The sequence below is a fragment of the Myotis brandtii genome, unplaced genomic scaffold, assembly GCF_000412655.1.
Source record: "Myotis brandtii unplaced genomic scaffold, ASM41265v1 scaffold112, whole genome shotgun sequence".
NCBI lineage: Eukaryota > Metazoa > Chordata > Mammalia > Chiroptera > Vespertilionidae > Myotis > Myotis brandtii.
Genome location: NW_005353838.1, coordinates 557,861 through 583,694, shown reverse-complemented (window position 1 = coordinate 583,694; position 25,834 = coordinate 557,861). Strand labels below are relative to the sequence as shown.

Genomic DNA, 25,834 nt, shown 5'->3' with positions numbered 1-25,834 from the left:
ACTGCAAGAGGGCACAGGCTGGGCTGGGGGCCCCCCCCCCCCAGTGCACAAATTTTTGTGCACCGGGCCTCTAGTTGGTTAATAAAATTATAGGTTTCAGGTATACAATTCTACAGTACATCACCTGTATATTGTATTGTGTATTTTCCACCCCAAGTCAAGTCTCCTTCCATTATCATTTATCCCTGCTTTCCTTTCTCCTACCTCCCCTATCACATGATGTTTCTATTTTTTCTTCCCAATTACAGTGGGTATCACATACTAGTTAATTAAACTGGAACTTTGAGTTTCGATTAATTTATTAAACATTTATTATTTATTTTGAAATTTGATATAAATAAGTCTCATTATTGTAATACTTAAATGCCAAAGTCTCTAGGAATAAAAGTCTCATATATTAACCCACTTTAAAAAGGAGCAGCCTGAAATCATTTAAAATTGTGCTGTTGTTGCTAAAATTGTCAGAATTCAGATTTGTGTGTCTGATGCACAGATAAGCCAAACACTGAGACACTGGTGCTTGGAGATAGAGAAAGGTTTATTGGCCAGAGTGAGAGGACAGGAGAGTAAGATCTCTCAAATCTGTCTTCCCCAAAAAGCAAAACTGGGGACCTTTTTTGCAGTGAGGGAGTAAGAGAGAGGGGGAGTTTCAGGGAACCGAAGGAGAAGTCTGTGTTTCTTCAGTCCCCCTCTCATGTGACACCTTGTGTAACCAGACTTTTGGGCAGCAGCAGGTGGTCACAACTTTCTTAAAGGCATTCATTCCTTCTGCAGAACAGACTCATAAATTCTCCTTGTGACCCTGCATTTATCTCCTGCTCGACAAAGAAACAATAACATCAGCAACTTACAATTATATTGTGAGAATAAGGGGTGCTGGGCAGGCAGAGCAGTTGGGGTCTGACCACACTGGCATGTGTCTAAATAGCAGTATTCTTGCTAATTTGCCAACTGCACCAACTACCTGGATCTGGACCAAACTTTACAAGTCAAGGGCATAACCCTCCATCAGAATGCCCTGCTTTAGACCAAAAGAGCCCTCTGCAATTCAGGGCCCTCTGCACTTCTGACGAGCTGGGTCCAAATTTCAGGCTCCCTATTACCCTTCAGGTTTGAGAATTTCCCAGAATGACTCATAGAACTCAGGGAAGCACTATACTTTGAATTACAATTTTATTATAACAAAGGGCATTAATTTGAACCAGCAAAAGGAAGAGATGCACAGGGTGAGGTCTGGGTGGGTCCCAAATGTGATGCTCCCATTGTCTTCTTCCTGTGGAGTTGGGACACATTAACTTTCTGCCACAGTGATGTCTGACAGTATCTGCAGTACATTAGCAGTCATGGAAGCTTACTGAAGATTTAGTCTCCATAGGGTTTCATTACATAGGTATGGATCAAATCATTGGCTGGCCTCGTGACTGAATTCAATCTCAGTTCCCCTTCTCCCAGTCAGGTTGATATCACAAGGTTCAAAGCCCCAACCCTCTTATCATGTGGTGGGTCTTCCTGAGGTGGGCAGCCCCCATCCTGAGTCATACTGTTATCATAAACTATCAGAGCCCACCACAGATAACAAAGACATTCCTGTTATTTGTGAAACTCCAAGATTTAGAGTCTCCCTCTTAGGAACCTTGGAAAAAGGCCAGCTCTATTCTTTATTGTAGGGGACCCTGACAAAAACAGATCATCAGACAGTAAAAGCTTTCATTGTTCCTTCAAGAGAAATTGGACTACTCTTAGATAAGAATGTGATGTTGATGTGATCTTTGTTTATATGGTCTTTTCTTTTTCCCCCAACAGTGATGACCCATTTCTCTATTTTTAAATACTTCTGAAATAAGTGGCACATTCTTCCCCTTGCCCAAGATTCTTATCTTAGTTATTCATGCATTCCTCATTCAGTCACTTTTTTTTGCATATCCTGATTCTTTTCCATAGACTTTCTCCTCTTGGTAATAACCTCTTATTTCAAGTTACCTCCTTAACCCTCCTCCTTCCTAGAAGAACAGGGGAATGGTAATTCCCATACAAATTCATTTGCTTAAACTTCACATTTCCTTTTTCATCTGTTTTGAGTGTCGGATTGCATCACAATTATGCTTGATGGTTAATGGACAAATTTTGACACTATATTTAATAAGTTTTGTGCTACCTCAGCCAAATTTTTGTCTATTAACTCTCTGTCTCTAAGAAAAAATGTTTTTTGTTTAAATGGATTCGTATTATATGGAGGAATTCTGGAGCCCTGGCTATAGCCTTGTCTGCTGAGGTGTCAGGTAATGTTAAGAAGAGTAATTGAACAGAGAATAGTTGAGGACCTCTTCTTTCCCCATTCTCCTAGTAAAGCTGAATGGGGAGTTGGCCTAGCTACACTTACCTAAGGCCAACTTATGAGATGGCTAATGCAGATGAGCACATGTTATCTCACGTGAGACCACTATACCCAGAGACTACTGTTCAGAGGAAAAGCCTCTTTGTACCCCATCTGCCAACCCAGGGTAGGCTCCACTCTTCCAATCACTTTAATCTTGATCATTTGCTTTTATCTTAAGACTCCCAGATGTACAGTAGATGTGTTTCCATACCTTTAATATTTCAGTTGGTATTTAAAGGCATTTTAAATCTAAAACTCATGTTTCTAAATCTCTAGAGCAGCGGTTCTCAACCTGTGGGTCGCGACCCCTTTGGTGGTCGAACGACCCTTTCACAGGGGTCGCCTAAATACATCCTGCATATCAGATATTTACATTACGATTCATAACAGTAGCAACATTACAGTTATGAAGTAGCAACGAAAATAATTTTATGGTTGGGGGTCACCACAACATGAGGAACTGTATTAAAGGGTCACGGCATTAGGAAGGTTGAGAACCACTGCTCTAGAGTATATCATTATGCCTTTTTGTAATTTTATGGATGGTAATAAAATTTCTAGATTTTTAAAACTTTTAGTCTAGAATGATAAGTAGACTAAATCCTCTTTGTTATTATAGCATTCTACCTATTTAAATTTCTATGTTTTACAGAACTTATTTTAATGAAATTGTAAAAAAAAAAAAATTAACAAGGAAAATGAATAAAGGTACATGCATAGGTCTCTCAGTAACAGTGGTGCTTGACTCTGATTTTTTTCATACTGCCTCTGGTTTGCTCCTTATGACCAAGGTGTGGTCTTACAGATGTACAGTACTCTGATTTACATGTAAATTCTTTCATGTGGACTACAAAGAAGAGATTAAATCATGGCCCCTTGAACAGAGGACTTTAAACACTGGAACTATCCAGAGGCTAACTACTTTTCTCCCTCTTACTTCTAAGAATTAAATGGTGCTTTGTGTCCCTCATTAGGTGACATTGAAGCAGCTTATAATAACCTGCAGCATTGCCTGGAACACAATTCTTCTTATGCAGATGCTTACCTCCTGATGGCTCAAGTTTATTTGTCTCAGGATAAATTTAAATTATGTTCTCAGTCTCTTGAACTTTGTCTGAGCTATAACTTTAAGGTAAGTATTCCAGACTCAAGTGGATACATATCATATCCCTCATCAACCTCCTGGAATCTTTAGCAAATATTTATATATCAACTTTTTAAAAAATTTTAGCCTTTAATATTTTGCTAAGAAATGCATTTTTAAATTAAGAAGATTTTGGATTCATAAGCAGTAGGAGAAGAAATGGAGCAACTGAGTATAGTTAAAAAATTATAGGGACAGGGCAACAAAGACCTGGGTCAGTGTCTGATGTTTCCACTTATCTCTCTGAACCTGTTTTCTTTTCTATACAACTCATAATAAATACCCTACAGTTATAGTGAGTGTTAAATGCAATAATGAAAGTATTAAAAATAATTGTAAACTATAAATATTTTTATGTATTAGGATTTATTTTATTGCCTGTTTTCTTCTTGGACCTTGTTTTTTGTGTTTTAAAAAAAATATATTTTATTGATTTTTTACAGAGAGGAAGGGAGAGGGATAGAGAGTTAGAAACATCAATGAGAGAGAAACATCGATCAGCTGCCTCCTGCACACCCCCTACTGGAGATGTGCCTGCAACCAAGGTACATGCCCTTGACTGGAATCGAACCTGGGACCCTTCAGTCCACAGGCCGACACTCCATCCACTGAGCCAAACTGGTTAGGGCTTTGACCTTGTTTAAAAAAAAAAAAATCCTCACCTGAGGATATGCTTTTACTGATTTTTAGAGAGAGAGAGTGAGAGAGCAACATCTATTGGTTGCCTTCCTTATGCTCATTAACAAGAGGTCGAACCGCAACCTAGGTTGTGCCCTGATGGGGAATCGAACCCACAGTCTTTTGGTGTACAGGGCCTTGGACCTGAATTTTTAATAACTTTTCTCTAGATTTATCATCAACGATGCTTAGTCATTTTGAAACTTAGTATGTGGTTTGAGGATATAAACACACTAGATTTCTACCCAAGATATTCTGTGATACATATCATATCCCTCAGCATTAGGGGAAATCCAGGTTCAGGTGCTTCCCGAGCTACCTGGAGTCATGGAGGACCTCCTCAGATTTTCACTTGGGTCCACAGCCTCTTAAGCCCTTTATGTGAGAACCCATTGATGGGCTGGAGAGTTAAAGTTCCAAGCAAGGTTTGCAGGCGATAGCACCTGCTTCCTAGGATAGTAGTTCTCAAGACTGGTGGGGCTTTGGAACTCTACCCCAGTCACTGAGAATCTCTAAGACAGTGGTTCTCAACCTTCTGCCCCTTTAAATACAGTTCCTCATGTTGTGACCCAACCATAAAATTGTTTTCGTTGCTACTTCATAACTGTAATGTTGCTACTGTTATGAATCGTAATGTAAATATCTGATATGCAGGATGGTCTTAGGCGACCCCTGTGAAAGGGTCGTTCGACCGCCAAAGGGATCGCGACCCACAGGTTGAGAACCGCTGCTCTAAGAGAAGAGATAAGCAGGAGTGTTCACACAGAGTTCATAGGTAACTAAGACTTAGAAACACAGCCTTACAGAGCAGTGTAGCTGTCCCAGGCATTAAATGGCTCTACTTCACCTCATTCTGGATTATCTTCTTTGACTCCTTCCTCACTCATTTTTGTCATTTTGTTTTTCTGTATACACTCTTGCTAGCTACAATAAAGACAGAAGCTTTGTTTCATGTTTCTGAGTAGTACCAAGTGGTTAAGACCAATGTTTGATTAACGTATACTAAAATGTTTAATCTTAAAAATAAAGAAAAGGGGGGAAAACTTTGTTTCTAGAAATACGACTTTATATTAGTACCAGAAGTCCCAGATAAAGAAACTCCTTTCCTGAAAACTCAAATTATTTTAGAATATATTTTCTAGCCTTAGTACTTTGTTGCATTTTCTCCTCTATCATAGTAGAAGCACTTAATTACCTGGTTTTTCATCCAGAGGGATGCTAGGCAGTGGCAGGCTTCCTGAATTTGATTTAATACAATATTGGATCAGAAAGTTAATAAAAGGACAGAAATAGACCTTATGTATATAATCACAGGCTGTCCTCAAAGATCCTATCATTTTAATGTTTGATGGACTGTAAATTATGTGTTGATGTTGTAAGCACTCCAAGGAAGTATTTCTGAATATTATTTTTTCAGGTGAGAGAATATCCTTTATATCATTTGATAAAAGCTCAGTCACAAAAGAAAATGGGAGAAATAGGAGAGGCCATTAAAACTCTACATATGGCAATGAGTTTACCAGGAGTGAGGAAAATTGAAGCTTCCTCAAAATCAAAATACAAAAACACTGAAGTTGATGCAAGCCATCGTTTATCAATATTTCTTGAGTTGGTAGAGGTTTACTGCTTAAATGGAGAACAGGTAGGTCAAGTTTTAATTCATTGACTCATATCTGAACTTTTTATTTAAAAAAAATGATATATATATGCATATAATATATATATGTTAGTAGGAAATGAAAAAGCTATCCTGACCAAGTAGTAAAATTTAGGAAATTTATTTCTCACTACTTTTCACCAAATCATGTACTTTTTGCAAGCCCCTGAAGTTAGACATAGTTTGCACTTGGAAGACATTAAGTATTATTGTACTTAGATTGGCTACCATAGAATGTTACAACATAGCATAACATAATATAGCATAATATAACGTAATGTGAATAACAATACAATGTAATATGACATATTATGAAATGTATTAAAATGTATAATAGTATTATAATGTATGATTACCCCAGCTATAGTTATAATTCTGTGAATTCCTAAAGGCTTCACACACACATGTACACACAAGTACTACTGAAATAAAATGAAAGTACCAACCTGAAATTTTAATACTTGAGGAAACAAAAGAACCAGTGGATGAATAACAACTTTGATAAACTTATAGGACAGCCATAAAATCAAATGCTTTAAAAAATAATAATAAAGATGGATGGATGGATGGATGGATGGATGGATGGATAGATGGAAGATAGCAGGTAATTCTGAGAGAATTCAAGAAAATGAAGAACTTAATGTCATTGATACCTGGTTTTTGGATTGCAGCAGTTGCTAATTTATTTTTATATTTCAGTGGAAGTTAAGAAGGCTATCCTATATAATAAAAGGCTAATATGCAAATTGTCCCCTCAACTGGGAGTTCAACTGGAAGTTTGACCAGGGGGCAGAGCTGGCCGGCCAACTGCCCGTGGCCCCTCCCCCTGGCTGGCCCCGCCCCCAGTCGGCACCACCACCCCAATTGGGGGCGGGGCCGTTCCACCAACCACCTGCGGACCCTCTCCCTGGCCAGCCCGGCCCAATTGACCCTGATTGGGGCGGGCTGGCTGAACCCCACCCATGCATGAATTCGTGCACTGAGCCTCTAGTCTATATATATAAAAGGCTAATATGCTAAGTGTTCGACCAGTAGCCTTGATGCACACTGACCACCAGGGGGCAGATGCTCAGCTCACAGACATGGAAACATGGAACAAACTGATGAATCTCAGAGGGGAGGGAGAAGTGGGGACGGAAAGAGATTAACCAAAGATCTTATATGCATACTAGAGGCCTGGTGCATGGATATGTGCACCGGTGGGATCCCTCATCCTGGCCTGTGGGGATTGGGTCAAATCCCTGCACTGGGCCTCTGACATCCCCCAAGGGGTCCTGGATTGTGAGAGGGTGCAGGCCAGGCTGTGGGACCCCACCGGTACATGAATCCGTGCACCGGGCCTCTAGTGTCTAGATAATTGCCAAGTCTCAATTTCTCTTTCACTAGTAAATGAACATAAAATGCATTTAAATAAAAAGAACCAGTTGCCATGCATAAATAATTGATTCTAAGATGTGCTAGTTTTTTCACATCTTAACATTTCTGAAATCCGAATGTTCTATAATACTTAAAGTTGAAATGGATCTTAAATGACATTTGAGATGAATCTTAAATAACATTTTAGATTCATTGAGGTACAAATTTGGAAATGAAGTAATATGTTCACCTGAGGTATAAGAAAAATGATGTCCTGATGTAGATAATAAAGGAGTCTGCTAGTTAATGAGGAGCCACTGGGTGCAGTGTGTGACCGGACTAGATCGCATTAGTGAGGTAGTAATGAACATGGCTAATATTTAGGCTTTGGAGTCAGGCTGCCTGAGCTTGAATTCTGGTCTATCATTTGTTAACTTCTTAACTCTCTAAATCTCAATTTCCTTACTGCAGGGTAGGAGTAATAATAGTAACTACCTTACAGTTTGTTTGTGAGAATTAGATAGGTTAATGCAATGCTGGGTGCAAAGTAAATGCTTATCTATAATAATAAAAGTTTAATATGCTAATTAGACCGGACAGCCAAACGACCTTCTGGACGTCATTCCAGACGTCCTTCCGAATGAAGCCGCTGCGGTGGGGGCCGAGGCAGAGGCGGTTAGGGGCGATTGGACAGGCAGGCGAGCAGTTAGGGGTGATCAGACAGTCAGGCAAGCAGTTAGGGGCAATCAGGCAGGCAAGTGAGTGGTTAGGGGTGATCAGGCAGGCAGGTGAGTAGTTAGGAGCTAGCGGTCCTGGATTGCAAGAGGGATGTCTGACTGCCTGTTTAGACCCTATCTTGGGATCAGGCCTAAACAGGCAGTTGGACATCCCCTGAGGGGTCCCAGATTGCGAGAGGGTACAGGCCGGGCTGAGGGCCCCCCCCCCTTCCCCTGTGCACAAGTTTCGTGCACCGGGCCTCTAGTTAAATTATAGTAGTGGTGTCTCTTGTGTAGCAACTGCTGTTGTCTCAGTTATGTAAACACTTGTCAGCTAACCAGTGTTTATAGTGTTACCTGAATTTGGTTTCTGCATTTAGTTTTAAATTTTTGTGCTTTTTAAAAATCCATCAGTATTTCATGAATATCCTAATTGTGCTAGCATTTTTTGTTCATTCTGTTTTCATAGAAAATCCTCATTTCTAGTATAATTTGTTGAATATTTTGAATGTTATTTTTATTTTATCCTTACAGCATGAGGCAGCAAAAGTGTTACAAGATGCTATCCATGAATTTTCTGGGACATATGAAGAATTGCGTGTTACCATTGCTAATGCAGACTTAGCTCTGGCCCAAGGAGATGTTGAGCGGGCTTTAAGCATGCTTCAAAATGTTACATCCGAACAGCCTTATTTCATAGAGGTCAAAGAAAAAATGGCAGATATATACCTGAAGCATAGAAAAGAGAAAATGTTATATATCACTTGCTATAGGTAAATGGTTATTTTAATGCATTTACCTCCTAAAATTAATTCCCAAATTTGTTTTACTTCTCTTTTAAGTGTTTTGTGGATACTTTATAGATCCTTGCCTTCATGTTCTCACTTCCTTCTCCTACCATCAACCACAGTCACTCTAGCCAAGCTACTCTCTCAAAAACATAAAGCATAATACTTACGATTACTTCAACCTGTGGCTCATTCTGGTTTCTCAGTTCTCCTCCCTCATCAGATGTTACTTTTAGACATCTTTCTGTTGGGGGAAGGGAATGAACAACAGTTATATGTATTAATAATTTAAGACAATTATGTAATGTCACATCAATTCAGGGGCTAGATGGTCATGTTTAATTCCTTAATATAATAGACTAGAGATCTGATGCATGAAATTCATGCCAGAGGCTCAGCCCTCGCAGCCGAAGCAGCTTGCCTTGGCCCCGCGCAGCCCCAGCTTCATCCAGAAGGTCATCCAGAAAGATGTCCAGAAGGTCATTTGGCTGTCCAGTCTAATTAGCATATTATGCTTTTATTATTATAGATACAGAAAAGGAATTATGGCTTAGTTTATACTACACTAGGATTACAAATGTTCCTTGGTGAAAGGACAGGGACTTTAAAAGTTATATTGTGGCCCTGGCCAGTGTAGCTCAGGTTGTTGAATGTCATCCCATACACCAAAAGGTGACAGGTTTGATTCCCGGTCAGAGCACATACTCAGGTTTTGGGTTCAATTCCCTAGTCGGGGCATGTGTGGGAGGCAAACAATCAATGTTTCTCTCTCACATTGATGTTTCGAGTGAGAAACATTTCCTCTCTCTCTAAAATCGATAAAAATAAATTAATTAAAAGTTATATTCTGATGCCCTTAGGAGTTATTGGGATACATAACACATACACATGGACATATACACACATGCACACACAGAGGTTGCTTTTACTCTTCCACCTGAACAAACAGATAAAAATACATGCACACACTCCACATAAGAGAAAAATTAACATTTTTAACTTTTGAAAACAGTAGAATACTGATGAATTAAGTTGTCAAACCAAGTCAAATTGGTTCATCTAATATATATATATAATAACTCAGAAATCTGCTCAGATTCTTTTTTCTTGTCTCTTTAGATCCTTTTATTTTTTTAATTAAATCTTTATTGTTGAAAGTATTGACATGTCCCCCTCTCTCCCCCATTGATCCTTTCTAGCCTGCTCCCATCCCTCCTCCCATGCTTAAATTCTTTGTAGGTGCTGTGTGATTCAAAGAAAGGGAGCAGTACCCCAATATAGATAGATGAACTAAAGTTTCTACATCACATTTCCTAAAGATGAGCACTAACTATCATCTCTAATGGTGAAAGTGTTTCCAAATAGGATTGATTTGTTTGAATGCAGGATAATATAACAGTTAAAAGCATAGGTTTCTGTTTCAGGCAGATCTGACACATTAGCTGTAGACAAACTCAGCGTCATCTGTAAAATCAAAATAATAATTCTCTTTCTCATAAGAGTTTTTGACCAATTACTAGTAAATGAGATACTATATGTTAAAGACTTAATATCACATTCTTATTTGAGTAACTTTGGTATTTTGACTTTTGCTAGTTAAATTTTGCAGGTAAAAAATAAACAGGAAATACTGAAGTAGAAGACTGGATATTTTTTAAAGTAACTCATTTCAGCACATGGTTAATGCCACGAATACCAGAGCTCAAGATACATAGGAGAATAAGTGGTGTGTCTCTACCCCCCGCACCCCCCTCCCCGCCCTGGTCCATCCTTTTTGGTACCTTTACTTCCATGTCATTTCAAAATTAAACATAACAAAATATATTTCTGGATACAATTTATCCACCTGTACTCTGTTTCCTGCATTTCAGAAAATGCAAAGACTTAATGAAAAAATGATTGACCTAGCATAAACAGTCTGGTTATAGGTATGGTGGTTTTGTTTTTTGTTTGTGTTTTTCACAGTGTTACACTGTTGGATATGTAGAAGGTACTCTGAAGGTTATTGGGTAATTGAAATAAATGTGCTTACCTTTTAGAAGAAGATATTTGTATTCAATATACTAAATTGTGTTGGTCTGATTTCCAGAGAAATTGCTGAAATAATGCCCAGCCCTCATTCTTTCCTTCTCCTTGGAGATGCATACATGAATATTCAAGAGGTAAATTTCTGATGCTACTGAACTTAGACTTTTAAAAAAATCTTTGTATAGCATCCCAAATTAAAAGGAATTTGGCTTTCTATATAATGTTTACTTAATATTCAAGATTCAGTCATCACAATGAAAGGAGACAACCATTATAATAAAAGCATGCTTTTCTTTTCAAATTGCGATCCAATAATTCAACACTATCATTATTTAAAATAGAGATGGTATCAGAAGCAAGTTAAGAGGCTCCTTTAAACAGAAGGATGAAGAGAACTATTAGCTATGTGGTGTTTTCTTCAAAGGGAAGCAGTCCTCTGACTCTATCTGGCTTTTGTGATGACTGCCAGAAATGAAAAGTCAAAAACTTTTCTCTTCTCAGATTATTATTTATGAAGGCAAGAGACAGTTAACATGGGTGGGAATATACTGATAAGTTATACCTATACTGGTGACTGTCACCTTTCTGAAATTATTAAGGTTTCTAGACTTAAATACATGCTTTATTAATCTTATTAAATATTCCAAATGAAAAACATAATTATATAAATGTTGCCATTAGTGGAATCCAGCCAAGCTCTTTATCTATTGCCTATTTTTTGTGTCTGTCAACATTAGCCTGAAGAAGCCATAGTAGCATATGAGCAAGCATTAAATCAAAACCCCAAAGATGGAACACTGGCAAGCAAAGTTGGGAAAGCGCTTGTGAAAACTCATAACTATTCAAAGGCAAGTACTTTATAGTTTAAAATATATTTATTGGGTCAAATTTTTCAAAGTCTGCTCTATGATAGGCCTTCAGCAAACACCGTTTGTATCTTGATGGTTGTAAACCTCCAAATTTGTGTCCACGAACTGGAATTTGTGCTAAAGGCTTTCTCGTCTCAAATTCTTGTTCACTGCATTTTGCAAAGACTGTTTGGACTAAAGTTTACTTCAGGCCTCATCTTACACCTAAATTCTTAATCACTAAACCTTTTGCTATTAACATCTCTTTCATTATATGACAAAGCATAATAGATGTCCTTTCTCTGGAATGAATTTTGGTAAGCTATGTGCTTTGAGGGTTGGGTTTGGTTTTTGTTAGTTTGTTTGCCTCTTAGAGAAAATGGATATTCTTTAGTTGTATTTTTGCTCTATTCCTGGTAACTGTTGAACATTTATATAACAGCTAGCAAAGTATTTGCATTTGATAAAGTTCACTGGCTTCTGGAATAAAACCATTAATTTTTTTTTCACAAAGCACTCTGTTAATAAGCTACTTATACAAGAAATGCTAGTTGCCTTGTGTGATGTTTGATTCTCTGAGGAAAATGGCATAGTTAACTGGTAGTGCAGACACATGCCTAAGCTTCTCCGTGGTTGTTTTCAGTTATGTGTATGTTTTAAATCTGTGTGTAAGTTACCTATGCTTGAATGCCATTCTCATTGCCTCTTTCTTCCTAACCAAAATGGATTTTGTTTAGGCAATCACTTACTATGAAGCTGCACTGAAAAATGGACAAAATTATCTTTGCTATGACCTGGCAGAGCTTTTATTAAAATTGAAATGGTATGACAAAGCAGAAAAAGTCCTTCAACATGCTCTAGCTCATGAACTTGGTATGAAAATATTCCTGATTTGAAAAAAAGTACACCTGATATACCTTATCTTTTTTATTTTTGTATTATATAAATGTGTATTTGTATTCCCAGTATTTTATATGTGAAGTTGTTTATTTCATTGATCTGAATATCACTCTATTAAAATAAGATATTTGAAAAATCTGTAACAGATTTATGAAACAGTTAATTGTGTTACAGAAAGATACTTCCCAAAATGATGTAAAGGAAAGTTCTTTTAAATTGCATCTATGTCTGATGTTGAAACAAATAAACATTTTTATTATAAGTTTTTAAAAAATGTATTTTTATTGATTTCAGAGAGGAAGAGAGAAAGTGAGAGAAACAGAAACATCAATAATGTAACATTAAAGAAATAATTTAAATAAACCACTTTAAACAGACTGGCACAGACCATGTACTTCTTAAATGGTGGAAGAAACATATTTCTGTTAATTATTTAGGGTTCTTTTACTACTCTTAGATCACAAAGTAATAATACTAAATATTTAAATCGCACTTAACCACATGCCACACTTTATTTTAATTGCTTTGCTTATGGTAACTTACTTTGTACTTATTAACTTTAAATATTATACGAGAACCCTATGAAATAGGTACTATTATTTCCCCTCTTTTTCACATGGAAGGGAGGCACAGAATAGTTAAGTACTTGTTCAAGGTTAAATAGCTAATAAATGATGAAGCCTAAATTTGAAACCAGACCGGTTGGCATCACAATTGGTGTTCTTACTGGTTACGATTCATAGCCTATCAAATAATCTATTATTTTAAAAAACAGCACTTCTTCATTACATGCAGCAGATATTCTATCTTATCTTTTAACTAGAGGCCTGGTGCATGAAATTCATGCACAGAGGGGTGTCCCTCAGCCCAGCCTGCACCCTCTCCAATCTGGGACATCCCTCTCACAATCTGGGACTGCTGGCTCCTAACCACTCGCCTGCCTGCCTGCCTGATTGCCCCTAACCACTTCTGCCTGCCAGCCTGATTGCCCCCTAACTGCTCCCCTGCTAGCCTGATTGATGCCTAATTGCTCCCCTGCCAGCCTGGTCACCCCCAACTTCCCTCCCCTGCTAGCCTGGTCGCCCCAACTGCTCTCCCCTGCCGGCCCGATTGCCCCCACTGCCCTCCCCTGCTGACCATCTTGTGGCAGCCATTTTGTGATGATGTGAGGGCATCACGTGAGGGCGTGAGGGCCACCTAGGCTTTTATTAGTATAGATGACTTCAATAAGCAGAAATTTTATATACTTAAGAACGAAAATTGAAATTATTAACTAAGTTATTACATTGTTATTTCTAAATATATGTCTTAAGAAAAACCTCCAGTTTTTACCCAGTTCTTTATTTTTTTCTTCCAAGCTATTTGTATCTTTAAAAAAAAAAAAACAAGCATGGCCATTCCTCAGTTAACTGACTGAAAAATTTTTAACTTTGTTCACTATTTTTCAAAACCATTCTTTCCAAAGACCATTTTTAAACTGGTTGAAAAATGTAAGCATTTGTTTAAAATTAATATTTTCCCCCAATGTATTCAATTCTTTCATAGTAAATGAATTGTCAGCTGTCATGGAAGATGGACGTTTGCAAGTTCTTCTAGCAAAAGTTTACAGTAAAATGGAAAGACCTGGTGATGCAATCACTTCATTACAACAGGTAAATGCATTTGTTTGTGAGGGTGGTTGTAGGTGGAGGATGGATGCAGAAGGAAATATGCCACATGTAAGAGTAAACCAATCTCTTTTGACCCATCATTCACAGAAAATAAGTCAAAGTGGAAATGATTGAATGCCTATGGATTATACAGTTTAAATATATTATTGCTAATTATTATACCAAATAGGGAAGTTGATTTTTTAATTCTGTTTTACAGCTGAGGAAGTTTGGTTTAAAGCTTTTGTGAAGTCATATGATAGGTGGGACTTGACATGAATTTTTTTTTCTTCCTTTATTTATATCTTCTTTAATTTATTTTAATATTTTGTTGTTTACACTGTAGGGGTTTTGCACACTTTTCCTTTGAACTATTCCCTAAGTAGCTGATATTTTTAATGATTTTTCCATTTCTAGTTTGCTAACAATTTTTTATAAATTAAATTTTATCATAATTCACTTTCTACATCTATCAGGATACTCATGTGACTTTTCTCCTATTTTTTTTCTGTAAATGTGATATATAAAATTGATTTTCAGATGTTAAATCACCGTGGTAGCCCTGAAATATGTCATTTTTTGTAGTTTTTTTAAAACAATAACTGGAATTTAAAGATATTAGCTAGTATTTTGTTCAAGATTTGTATATCTATGTTCATGAAAGATACTGATCTATAGACTGATGCTATTTTTTTTAACATTTGGAACAATTTGATATTAAAACCATTGAGACTTCAAGGCTTCTTGATGGAAGATTTTTATTAATGGATTCAACGTCTATAATGGATCTTAGAGTGATCATTTTAAAATTTCACTTATGTTGGTTTAGATGGCTATATTTTTAAGCAATTTTTTATTTCATTAAATCGTCAAATTAATTGACATATTTGTTCATTATATCTTAACTGTTGAAAATCTAGAAATACTGTAGAAATATCTTTTTTTATAGTCCTGATATTGGTCATTTTCCTTCTGTTATTAATGATCAGTTATGCCAGGGGCTTATTATAATAATACTAGAGGCCTGGTGCACAACATTAGTGCACTGGGGGAGGGGTGTTCCTCTGCCCAGCCTGCACCCTTTTCAATCTGGGACCCCTTGGGGGATGTCCAACTGCTGGACTGGCAGTTGGACATCCCTCTCACAATCCGGGACTGCTGGTTCCCAACTGCTCACCTGCCTGATTGTCCCTAACCACTTCTGCCTGCTAGCCTGATCACCCCCTAACCACTCCCCTGCCAGCCTGATCGATGCCTATCTGCTCCCCTGCTGGCCCAGTCGCCCCCAACTGCCCTCCCCTGCGGCCATCTTGTGGCTGTGGGCACCACCATCTTTGACAGCGTGGGGGTCAATTAGCATATTCCCTCTTTATTAGATAGGATTCTCAGAGAACCAACTTTTTCCTTTTCTGGCTTGATGAATGTTTGCTTTTTTACCTCACTAAATAGTTTTCTCTACTATCTTTGGATATGGTTTACTAATCTTTTTCTAGACTATTGAAATACTCCATTAGGTAGTAACATAGGCTGGGTTAGCCTTTGTTCTTTTCTTATTTATTTAAGGTAATAAATTTATCTCTAAGCATTGCTTTAGATACACCCCACAAGTTTATTATTGTTCAGTTTATAATATTTCCTTACTTCTACTTTGATCACTTCTTTGACCCATGGGTTATTTATAAGTATAGTGTTTATCCAGGGATCTCACTTCTAGGAACATATCCTAAGAAGACTGAAACACTAATAAGAAAGAATATATGCACCCATGTGCTCATAGCAGCATTATTTACAATAACTAAGATGTGGGAACAGACCAAGTGCCCATCAGTAAATGTGTGGATAAAAAAAGCTGTGGTACATTTACACAATGGAATAGTATGCAGTAGTAAAAAAACAGGATCTCTTACTCTTTGAGAAAACATGGAAGGACCTGGAGAATATTATGCTAAGCAAAACAAGCCAGCCAGAGAAAGACAAGTCTCACATGATTTCACTTACATGTGGAATCCAATGAACAAAATAAACTGATGAATAAAATAGATCCAGAGACATGGAAGCATGCAACAGACTGAAGATTCTAAGAGGAAAAGGGAGTTGGGTGGGTGGAAAGAGGTTAACCAAGGATCTTATATGCATACTAGAGGCCCAGTGCATGACATTTGTGCACTTGGGGAGCGGGGGATACCTCAGCCTGGCCTGCCCCCTTTCACATTCCAGGAGCCCTCAGGGGATGTCCAACTGACAGCTTAGGCCCACTCCCCGGTGTTAAGCGTCTGCTCCTGTGTTAAGCGTCTGCCCCCTGGTGGCCAGTGCGTGTCATAGTGACTGGTCGTTTCACCATTCAATTGATTTGCATATTACCCTTTTATTATATAGGATATACATAATCCATGGACACAGACAATAGTGAGGTGGAGGGCTGAGGAGGGGATAGGAATGAGAAGGAGGGGAGCAATGGGGGAGGGATGAAGGGAACGTCTGTAATACTTTGAACCATAAAGATAAATTTTTAAAAATTTAAAGTGATAACTATTGCATATGGAAATAACATAGTAAGAACTTAATATATGGCAGTTATTTTTCACAGCATATAGTTATAAATATGGTTTGAAGTAAAATCTGTTTATGTATAAAAAATAAAAGTAATAGTGCTCAATTTCCAGGCAGTTCCATTTTTTGTTGTTATCTTTTTTATAATTATTTCTAGTTTAATTTCGCTGTGGTCAGACATGGTTTGAATGATTCAGCCCTTTGACATTTGTTAAAGCTTGCTTTATGCCCTACATTGTATTCAATTTTGGTACAGTTTCCATGTGGATCTTAAATAATGTTGTTGACTGGGTCATTTGTTCATTGATTTGCCCCACATCTTCGCTGAGCTTGAAGTAGAACATAGAGCATCTCACTATTTTTGCTTTCTAGAATACCACTCTTTTGACCTCATTTTCATGTACCCAGAAGAGTTTTGCATTCTGTGCAACTTATTTATCAAATGTTTTGGTTTTGAGCTTTAGCTAACAGAAGTTCTAATTCTTTAATTGCAGGAAAATTCTAGGGGAAATCACTTTTTAGCAAATTATCTTTTCTGTGAAAAACATCTAAGTAAATCAGAAATAAAGAATCTATATGCCATAAAACACTTAACAATTTTATAACTTTATAAAATTTTAATTGATAAGTACAGACTTATATTTGGTTATGCTTCTTTCACTTAATATTCATTTCTGTGGATTTTACCACCATGTCTATGTAGCTACAACTCCATCATATAAAAGTAAAATTTCATGAAACAGTCTTAACCTTCACCAAATGCTGTATCTAATAATATTCTCTAACCCTTTCTCTTTCATTTCCAGAAAAATGCTTATTATAATGTCCTAAGTTAATGTTAGGACCTGTGATTCCAAAACATACTCAGCTTTAGACCAGCTTCATTAAACACCAGTTGTCAACCAGCGTTTTGACAGGGGTCTCCAAAAGGGCTCCCTGTGTGTAGCATAATGTGTGGCAGATGGTGAACATTCACTGTTTGTTACATGAACACATGAATGCATTAGTGAATGATTAGCTCAAAGTTAAATTTTATTGTGCAGGCTTAAAGCACAGGAGTTCTCTGTCACTTATTAAAGGAAGGTCTCAGTGTGTCAGAAAACAGATCTGTGGGTGGAAAGGCTAATGTTCTTCTAATTTAGCAACCTTCTCTACATTCTTACCCTGAGGAAGACCCCAGCCTTCCTTCTGGTTGTCTGTGAACAGTGTAGGACCATATGTATGTATACACCAAAAATTGATTAGCCATTTTCCATTCTTAGACATTGGGCTATTTCAGAGATTTTTTTTGTTTTACTTTTGCTGTTTCTTCGTTTTTACAACAAATAACAGAATGCTTTTTTTTTTCTTTATAACAAATAACATGTTTTAATTCATTTCCTCAATACCTTTCAAAGAGTGGAACATTTTTTCCAAATGTTGGTTTTATGGTTGTATTGTTCCCTAGCGAGCTTCCTGCACATGTCCTTATAACAGTGGGAAAGACTCAGTGATTTTTAGTACTTCAGTTGAAAAGTATAGGCATGCTGGCTCATTTGTGAACAAGTGCATGTTTAAGACCTCAACTAAGATATTTTCTTTTGGTCAGGATTTGTTAGCTCAAGGGCCAATAATGCTTTAATAAATCTTCTGTAAAGTTTATATTGTGTGTTCATATTGAGAATTTGTTAGTTTCTACTTCTTTTTAAAAAAAATCCTTTTTATCCTTATTTTTTCCTAGGCTCGAGAATTACAAGCTCGGGTACTAAAACGTGTTCAGATGGAACAACCAGATGCAGTTCCTGCACAGAAACATTTAGCAGCTGAAATTTGTGCAGAGATTGCAAAACATTCTGTTGCTCAGCGAGATTATGAAAAAGCAATTAAGTTTTATAGAGAAGCGCTTGTTCATTGTGAAACAGATAATAAGGTCAGAACCTTCATAAAAATTTAAGCACCTTTTTTTCCAGGTGTCATCTAATTTCTCCAAATGTAAAATTCGTATCAGCTTATTAAAAAAGATTTGAAAAGAAATATAACAAAAATACAAGTTAAAAATTAATACTGTGTCTAGAAATCCTTCAAAATAGTTATGCCTTTAATAATATTAGAATCTAAAAATTATGATGGAATAAGTGACAAAGTAAATCTGTAAGCTCTTTGATGTTCAATATTAATTTGTGTTTTAGTAATTACTTTAAAACAATATCTCAGTCTCAAATAAGTATCTGGCTCTAGATGACTCAATTCAGCTTACTAAACAGCCCTTGTACACCTCTTTTTAAATTACTGGATATGCAGAAATGACTAGATTGAATCTCTTACCTCAAATGGCACAGTTTGGGAGTAAATGTAAAGGTAATATTGATGTAGAAAACATATACTGTATAAACTAAAAGTGTAATTTCTCAGATGTTGATAGATGATTAAATTTTTTCTTAGAAATCTCTAAAAATAGCTAAATACTTAAATAAGTGATGTATAACAAAAGGCAATCGTATTCTAGAATTTAAAGTTTAGGATTGAGCATTTTGAAGTTAATACAATTCTTTCAGATATAAGGCAAAAATAACCTTTTTTAAGGCATTACCAAATAGGCACCTGGTTCCATGATGGCTGAAGGAGCTATAATTCTAGTTTCAGTATAAAGCATACCTTGGGAATTGTCTGTTTCAGGCTTTTTATTTTACAAATGAGAAGACAGGTTCTGAGAGGTAAGAGAGACTTGGCCCCATCATGGGAAATCTTGGGCCAGAATCTAATTTCCCGATTTAAGCCAGTGTTCTTTTCACAATGTTTTGTGTCTCTCTACTTTTCAAGTGAGTTACCACCCATTTTTCCTTTTTTTTTTCCTCAGGTATAAGAGAAAAGAAAGATGAGTGTGCCTATAGTTTTCCTATCTATCATGCTTGGCATTTTTACTCCGATAACTTTGATCAACTAAAGGTTAATCTGTGTGCAGACAATTTCCTCAGGCACTGTTTATTCCAGTCTCTCACTAATCGTGCCCTGATTGTCCATAGATAATGTTGGAGCTGGCACGATTATACCTGGCACACGATGACCCTGAGGCCTGCCTGCGGCACTGTGCTCTACTTCTCCAGAGTGACCAGGACAATGAGGCTGCCACCATGGTTAGTCCCAGAGTCTTCAGTTCTGTAAAGGCGGCTGTGTTTTAGGATCCACGGGGGAGTGTCACCCTTTACCCATAAAACTGATGCTAAATGAGAGGCCTGCCTCGTGTTGGCTTTTGGAAGAAATAACATTTTTAACATTTTACCAAAGAAGACTAAGATTCTTTTTTTATTTTATAAGAATGGTAAACCTGTTTTTCTAAATAAGGCCTGATTTGCTGTCTTGGGCCTAGTTAAATTTTCTTTATGCGTAAGAGGATGTGTGATCAGTCATGCGGTAAAGTCATAATTTGCTAAAGACTGACTTTTAAGTACTCAGGCATGCTGGACTAATTTATAAGTTGCAGTGGGACTTTTGGAGTTACGGAAAAAACTTCCTTTATTGTTTTAAGATGGTGCGTTTTAAACAGAACTTTTTTTTTTCATTTTTACTGGGGCTGAGGTATTTGTTAGCTTTTCAAACAGCTATATAGATGACAGTTTGTGAGGTTTATTCAAGGTTACTACAAATGTGACTAGAAATGTAAGAAGTCTCCCTTTAAGACATATGATAAGAAAATCTCAATAGGTCTTGCTTATTTGAAATTCCTTTGAAATATTAAGAATTTAAAAGTGTTGTTGTTGTTTTTAATCTTGTCATTTTAACAAGCCCAATGAGGCATCTTTCTATCATGGCACATAGAGTGTGCAATTTCCTAAAATTTCTGCTTTTAATATAACCACTTGAAGCATATTTTTCTGCTAAAATTCAGTTTGCGAACAGAGAATTCTGTTCACATCCTGATAACCTTCTGTTACACTGATCTCAGAGCTAATCTGTGTAAAAGGCTCCTTTCTGTAAACTTCCCTCCTGTTTTCAAACGTGTCCTCCTCGTGCTAAGTCTTGATGGGAGGAATATGCTTTGTAAGATATATGGCAATATTTTTAGATCCAACTTTTACTTTTATAGATGATGGCAGATCTCATGTTCAGGAAGCAGGACTATGAACAAGCAGTGTTTCATTTACAACAGCTTTTAGAACGCAAGCCAGGTAAATATTCATTGACTGTATTGGCTAATGCACTCAACTCCCTTTCTCCTCTTGGCTGTTATGCCATTTCTGCCTTGGGTTATAGACTCTGTTTTATCCCTTTCTCCTTTTCTGAATGACTGTTTAAGATAGTGCACATAATATTTTCATTCTTTCTGTTTTAAGCTGTTCCCATCCTATCTAATAAAGAGGTAATTGACCATCACTCCAACACACAAGATGGCCGCCCCCATGTGGACACAAGATGGCCAGCAGGGGAGGGCAGTTGGGCGGGATCAGGCCTGCAAGGGAGGGCAGTTGGGGAGGACCCAGGCCTGCAGGGGAGGGCAGTTGGGGGGGACCCATGCCTGCAGGGGAGGGAAGTTGGGGGGACCCAGGCCTCCAGGGGAGGGCAGTTGGGAGGGGCCGGACCTGCAGGGGAGGGCAGTTAGGGGTGACCAGGCCTGCAGGGGAGGGCAGATAGGGGCAATTGGGCCAGCAGGGGAGGGCAGTTAGGCATCGATCAGGCTGGCAGGGGAGTGGTTAGGGGGTGATCAGGCTGGCAGACAGAAGCGGTTAGGGGGATTCAGGCAGGGAGGCAGGCGAGGGGTTGGGAGCCAGCAGTCCTGGATTGTGAGAGGGATGTCCCAGATTGGAGAGGGTGCAGGCTGGGCTGAGGGACACCCCTCCCCCCGCCCCCCGTGCACAAATTTCGTGCACCGGGCCTCTACTATTGCAATATTTCCCTTTGAGCCAATAATCCAACCTGATGTCTTTAAAAAAACAGACCTGTCCCCTTGTGTGTACATGTGTGTGTAAAAAACAGACGTCTCCCTTCGTGTGTGTATGTGTGTGATATGTTTTTATTGATCTTAAAGAGAGAAATATCAATGTGAAAAACATTGATCAGTTGCCTTCTATACATGCTGACTGGGGATTGAACCCACAACATTTTCAGTGTATGGGATGACGCTCCAACCAACTGATCCACCTGGCTTGGGCCCCTTGTTAATATTTTTAAGCCATTGATGACAATATTACCCTCACATGAAAGATTTGAAGAAGCACTCATCTAGAAGATGAATTTTGTCTCACCCAGCATCTCTCCAAAATGGCAATAACATAATTAGCTTAGTAGACTGGCTACTTTGGACTGTTCATAAGCACATATAAAATGAATTATTTATAAATTCAGTATAACAACCTTGTACTGCAAAAGTACCAAGTGACATACAACCACACCTCCAAGCCTATACATGGTTTTTTCCTTTTGCCCATAATGAATTTTTTAAAAATATATTTTATTGATTTTTTACAGAGAGGAAGGGAGAGGGATAGAGAGTTAGAAACATTGATGAGAGAGAAACATCAACCAGCTGCCTCCTGCACATCCCCTACTGGGGATGTGCCCACAACCAAGGTACATACCCTTGACCGGAATCAAACCTGGGACCTTTCAGTCCGCAGGCCGATGCTCTATCCACTGAGCCAAACCAGTTAGGGCCCATAATGAATTTTTCCAACCTCATTCTTCCGCTATGTCTTTCCCTACACATAATCCAAAATATACACCTTTCACCAAATAAAAATCCCAACCTACTGCCACCACCAACATAAAATATCTCATGTGATGCTGAGTAGGGTGACCATCTACCTTGATTTGCCTAAGACTGAAGGGTCTCCGGGAAGACAGGGCTTTCAATGCTAAAACTAAAAAAGTCTCAGAAAATCAGGATAAGTTGGTCACACTAATAATGAATCACTTCACTCATGCCTCTTTATCACATAATTCTATTATTTTGCTAAAAGTATTTATGCATATATTTGTCATCTCCATTAAACTGTAAACTCCAAGTTTGCAGAGATCATCTCACATCCATCTGATATCCCCACCATCAAACATGTTGTGGTGTAAAGCACACAGATGGTACAAAGTAAACGTTTATTGGTTGAATGGATTGGTGAATGGCTGTGCAATACTAAGTCATTTAAAAATGCAAAATAAGTAAGTTTTTACTGCCTTTGTCAGCGGTTCTCAACCTGTGGGTCGCGACCCCTTTGGCGGTCGAATGATTCTTTCACAGGGGTCGCCTAAGACCATCTGCATATCAGATATTTACATTATGATTCATAACAGTAGCAACATTACAGTTATGAAGTAGCAACGAAAATAATTTTATGGTTGGGTCACAACATGAGGAACTGTATTTAAAGGGCCAGAAGGTTGAGAACCACTGGCCTATGTGATATTTTATGTTTTGAATCTTGTGTTCTATTTGATTTCTAATAGGACTTTACAAACTCATCCACTGATCTGCTTTGTCAGAATTAATTCTAAAACCTATGATCTACTTACTTTATGTGTGCATTATTCCTCACCCTCAGTAGCACATTGAATACTTTAAAGTAAGGCTGTGTTTTAGCTTACTTGAGAAATGTACTGTCCAATTTGACTTAACCTTGCTGGTTAAAAATTCTCCTTATAGATCTAATTACTGCTCTCTTGAAAGATTACACTTTTTCACTCACAAAATCTCCAAATCCTCCCGAGTTCTCCCCTGCCCTCACAGCTATTGATTAACAAGTCCCATCAGTCCTGTCTGTTTAATAGCTAAGTGTCACATCCAGTCTCTCTTCTCCCAGCCCACGGCTCTAATGAAGGCCTGTGTCACTTCTCACCCAGATTAGTGCAATTTCCCTCCTGATCTTCCAGCCTCTAGGTTCTTGCAGCTCTGTCTCATGATAGGACTGCTATATTAATTCTAAAAACCAACAACCACCCCAAACATGTCATTAGGATGTACTGTTCTTACCCACTTGCGTGCTGTAGTAAACGGAAGAGGTTGTCTCACAGACAGACCTGCCCTGCACAATCACATCAGCCCTCCTAAATTTTACAGTTGGAGTTTAGGTTATCTATACAGAGACTGTTTCTAGAATATTTTGGTCCTAGGAATGATTGAAAAGTAAGTTACAGCAAATGTGCATTTTTGTCTATTTGCCTATAGACCCTGTCTCACTATGATCAGACCAACCTACCCTTTATCATTTGATTGATCATCCAGTTGTCCACACAGTCTCTTTAGGGATTATAACCCCAGAGGCGTTCCTTTGTTTACATTGTATTTCATTTAAACTATACTTTAATAAAGTAGGATTATAACCATTAAAACAAAAGATATAAAATGTGTCTATATCTGAAGTATTCTTTGTTTGTAGATAATTATATGACATTATCTCGCTTAATTGATTTCCTAAGAAGATGTGGAAAACTTGACGATGTTCCAAGATTTTTCTTAATGGCTGAGAAACGTAACTCCAGAGCAAAATTGGAGCCAGGATATCAATACTGTAAAGGACTATATCTTTGGTAAATCTATTGGCAAATAAATCCTACGTAATAATTTTTTTTTCCTCATTGTGAATAAAGTAGAATATGCATTTCTTTGTTTTGAAAAATATCTACATTTTAGAATATGTTTATTTACCAAACAAACTATAAATGATTTAAAGTTTATAGTCAGTGATTGAAATAAGTCATTTTTTTAACATTTAACCAGGTATACTGGAGAACCAAATGATGCCCTTCGACATTTTAATAAAGCTCGGAAAGACAGTGAATGGGGCCAAAATGCCCTTTATAATATGATAGAAATCTGTTTGAATCCAGATAATGAAACTGTCGGAGGTGAAGTGTTTGAAAATCTAGATAGAGACCTGGGGTGAGTAGTGTTTGACAAATTACTCTTTTTTAAGAAACACATTGAAGATAATAAGCAAGGACACCTTACAAAAGAGAACTAAATTCTAGGGTAGCACTAATGAAGGGTTAGATAAAAAAAAAATCATAGGTAGAGTAACTGTTCTCTGTAGCAAGCATGAATTACTTTTAGTAGGTTTCCTAAATCAGAAGAAACTTATACACTCCCCTACTCTGTGAAAAACAGGTACATGATAGAATTTGATCACTTTCACAAAATTGTCCACCCAATAATAGTAACTCTTTAAGAGATGGTGGTTATATGCCATACCCTTGTTGCTGTATACTCTATATGCATTGTCTTATTTATTCCCTACAGCAGTATTGTGAAATTAGCTCAGAGTTAACTTGTCTAATGTGATAGAGTTAGTAAGTGGTGGGGGCAAGATTTGGGCTGAGTTCTACCTGACTTCAAAGCCACTGTGTACACTGCTGTTAAGTGGTTATATTTCTATGAACCTGTATTTGTTGCTTGTCCTCTCCTTAAATTGGGCAAGGTATGGTGGGGGGTGCATAACTATGTAAATATATAAGGTATAGGGGTAGTTTCTACCTTCAGAAACATGTAATTTACCTAGGAGATAGGACAGTGTCTGAAAGCATTCAGTCTCTGATGAAACAGATCTTAAGTGTTACAGGAATTCATAGAACTCATAGCAGTGCAAAGCAATCAAGGGGAGATGTATAAGGGAACGGGAGTAAATTAGAACCAGAATGCTGAGACATTTCAATGACAGATTTGAAGGCTTGGATTCTCGAGACCGTGGCAAGTTTTAGAGTAGGGAGAGACATGTTTGTCTTATGTTTGTTTTGAAGAGACTAAGGTAAACTACTGTTAGTTGTCTATAGGCTATTCTTCAGCAAGTAGTTGAAAATATAAAACTAGAACTCAGAAAGGAGGCCATAGCTGGAGATACAGATTTGGAGGACATGTGCACAGAGTGGATGGTTGGAACCCCATGAATGGCCTCTCTGCAAGTAGAATGTAGTAAGAGAAATCTGAGAACTAAATTTTGGGCAGGCTAACATTTAAGGGGACTGGAGGAGGAAGGGAAGTCAGAAAAGGCCAATCAGTGTGGTGGAAAGAGAACCAAAAAATGTGTAATGTTACAGAGTGAAGGGAGGGGAACTTTGAAGAAGGTAGCCAGCAGTGTGAAATGTTTTAGAGGAGACAAAACATAAGCCCTGAGAAAATGACCAATGTCTTTACTGAATAGGCTTTGAGAATTTAATTTTTTTTATTAATTTATATATATATA

At 37.7% G+C, this 25,834-nt stretch overlaps 1 protein-coding gene across 1 annotated transcript in view; it reads left to right on the top strand.

The window, feature by feature from the left end:
- TTC21B (tetratricopeptide repeat domain 21B) overlaps positions 1-25,834 on the top strand; it is a 64,172-nt gene that overhangs the window by 25,281 nt on the left and 13,057 nt on the right. The window contains exons 13-24 of the mRNA XM_005857718.2: positions 3,352-3,509; positions 5,617-5,841; positions 8,463-8,701; positions 10,806-10,878; positions 11,482-11,592; positions 12,330-12,465; positions 14,038-14,144; positions 18,412-18,600; positions 19,694-19,804; positions 20,755-20,836; positions 24,035-24,185; positions 24,376-24,537. Of these exons, the coding sequence (XP_005857780.1) occupies positions 3,352-3,509; positions 5,617-5,841; positions 8,463-8,701; positions 10,806-10,878; positions 11,482-11,592; positions 12,330-12,465; positions 14,038-14,144; positions 18,412-18,600; positions 19,694-19,804; positions 20,755-20,836; positions 24,035-24,185; positions 24,376-24,537 (1,744 nt within the window). The remainder of the gene's footprint in view (positions 1-3,351; positions 3,510-5,616; positions 5,842-8,462; positions 8,702-10,805; positions 10,879-11,481; positions 11,593-12,329; positions 12,466-14,037; positions 14,145-18,411; positions 18,601-19,693; positions 19,805-20,754; positions 20,837-24,034; positions 24,186-24,375; positions 24,538-25,834) is intronic.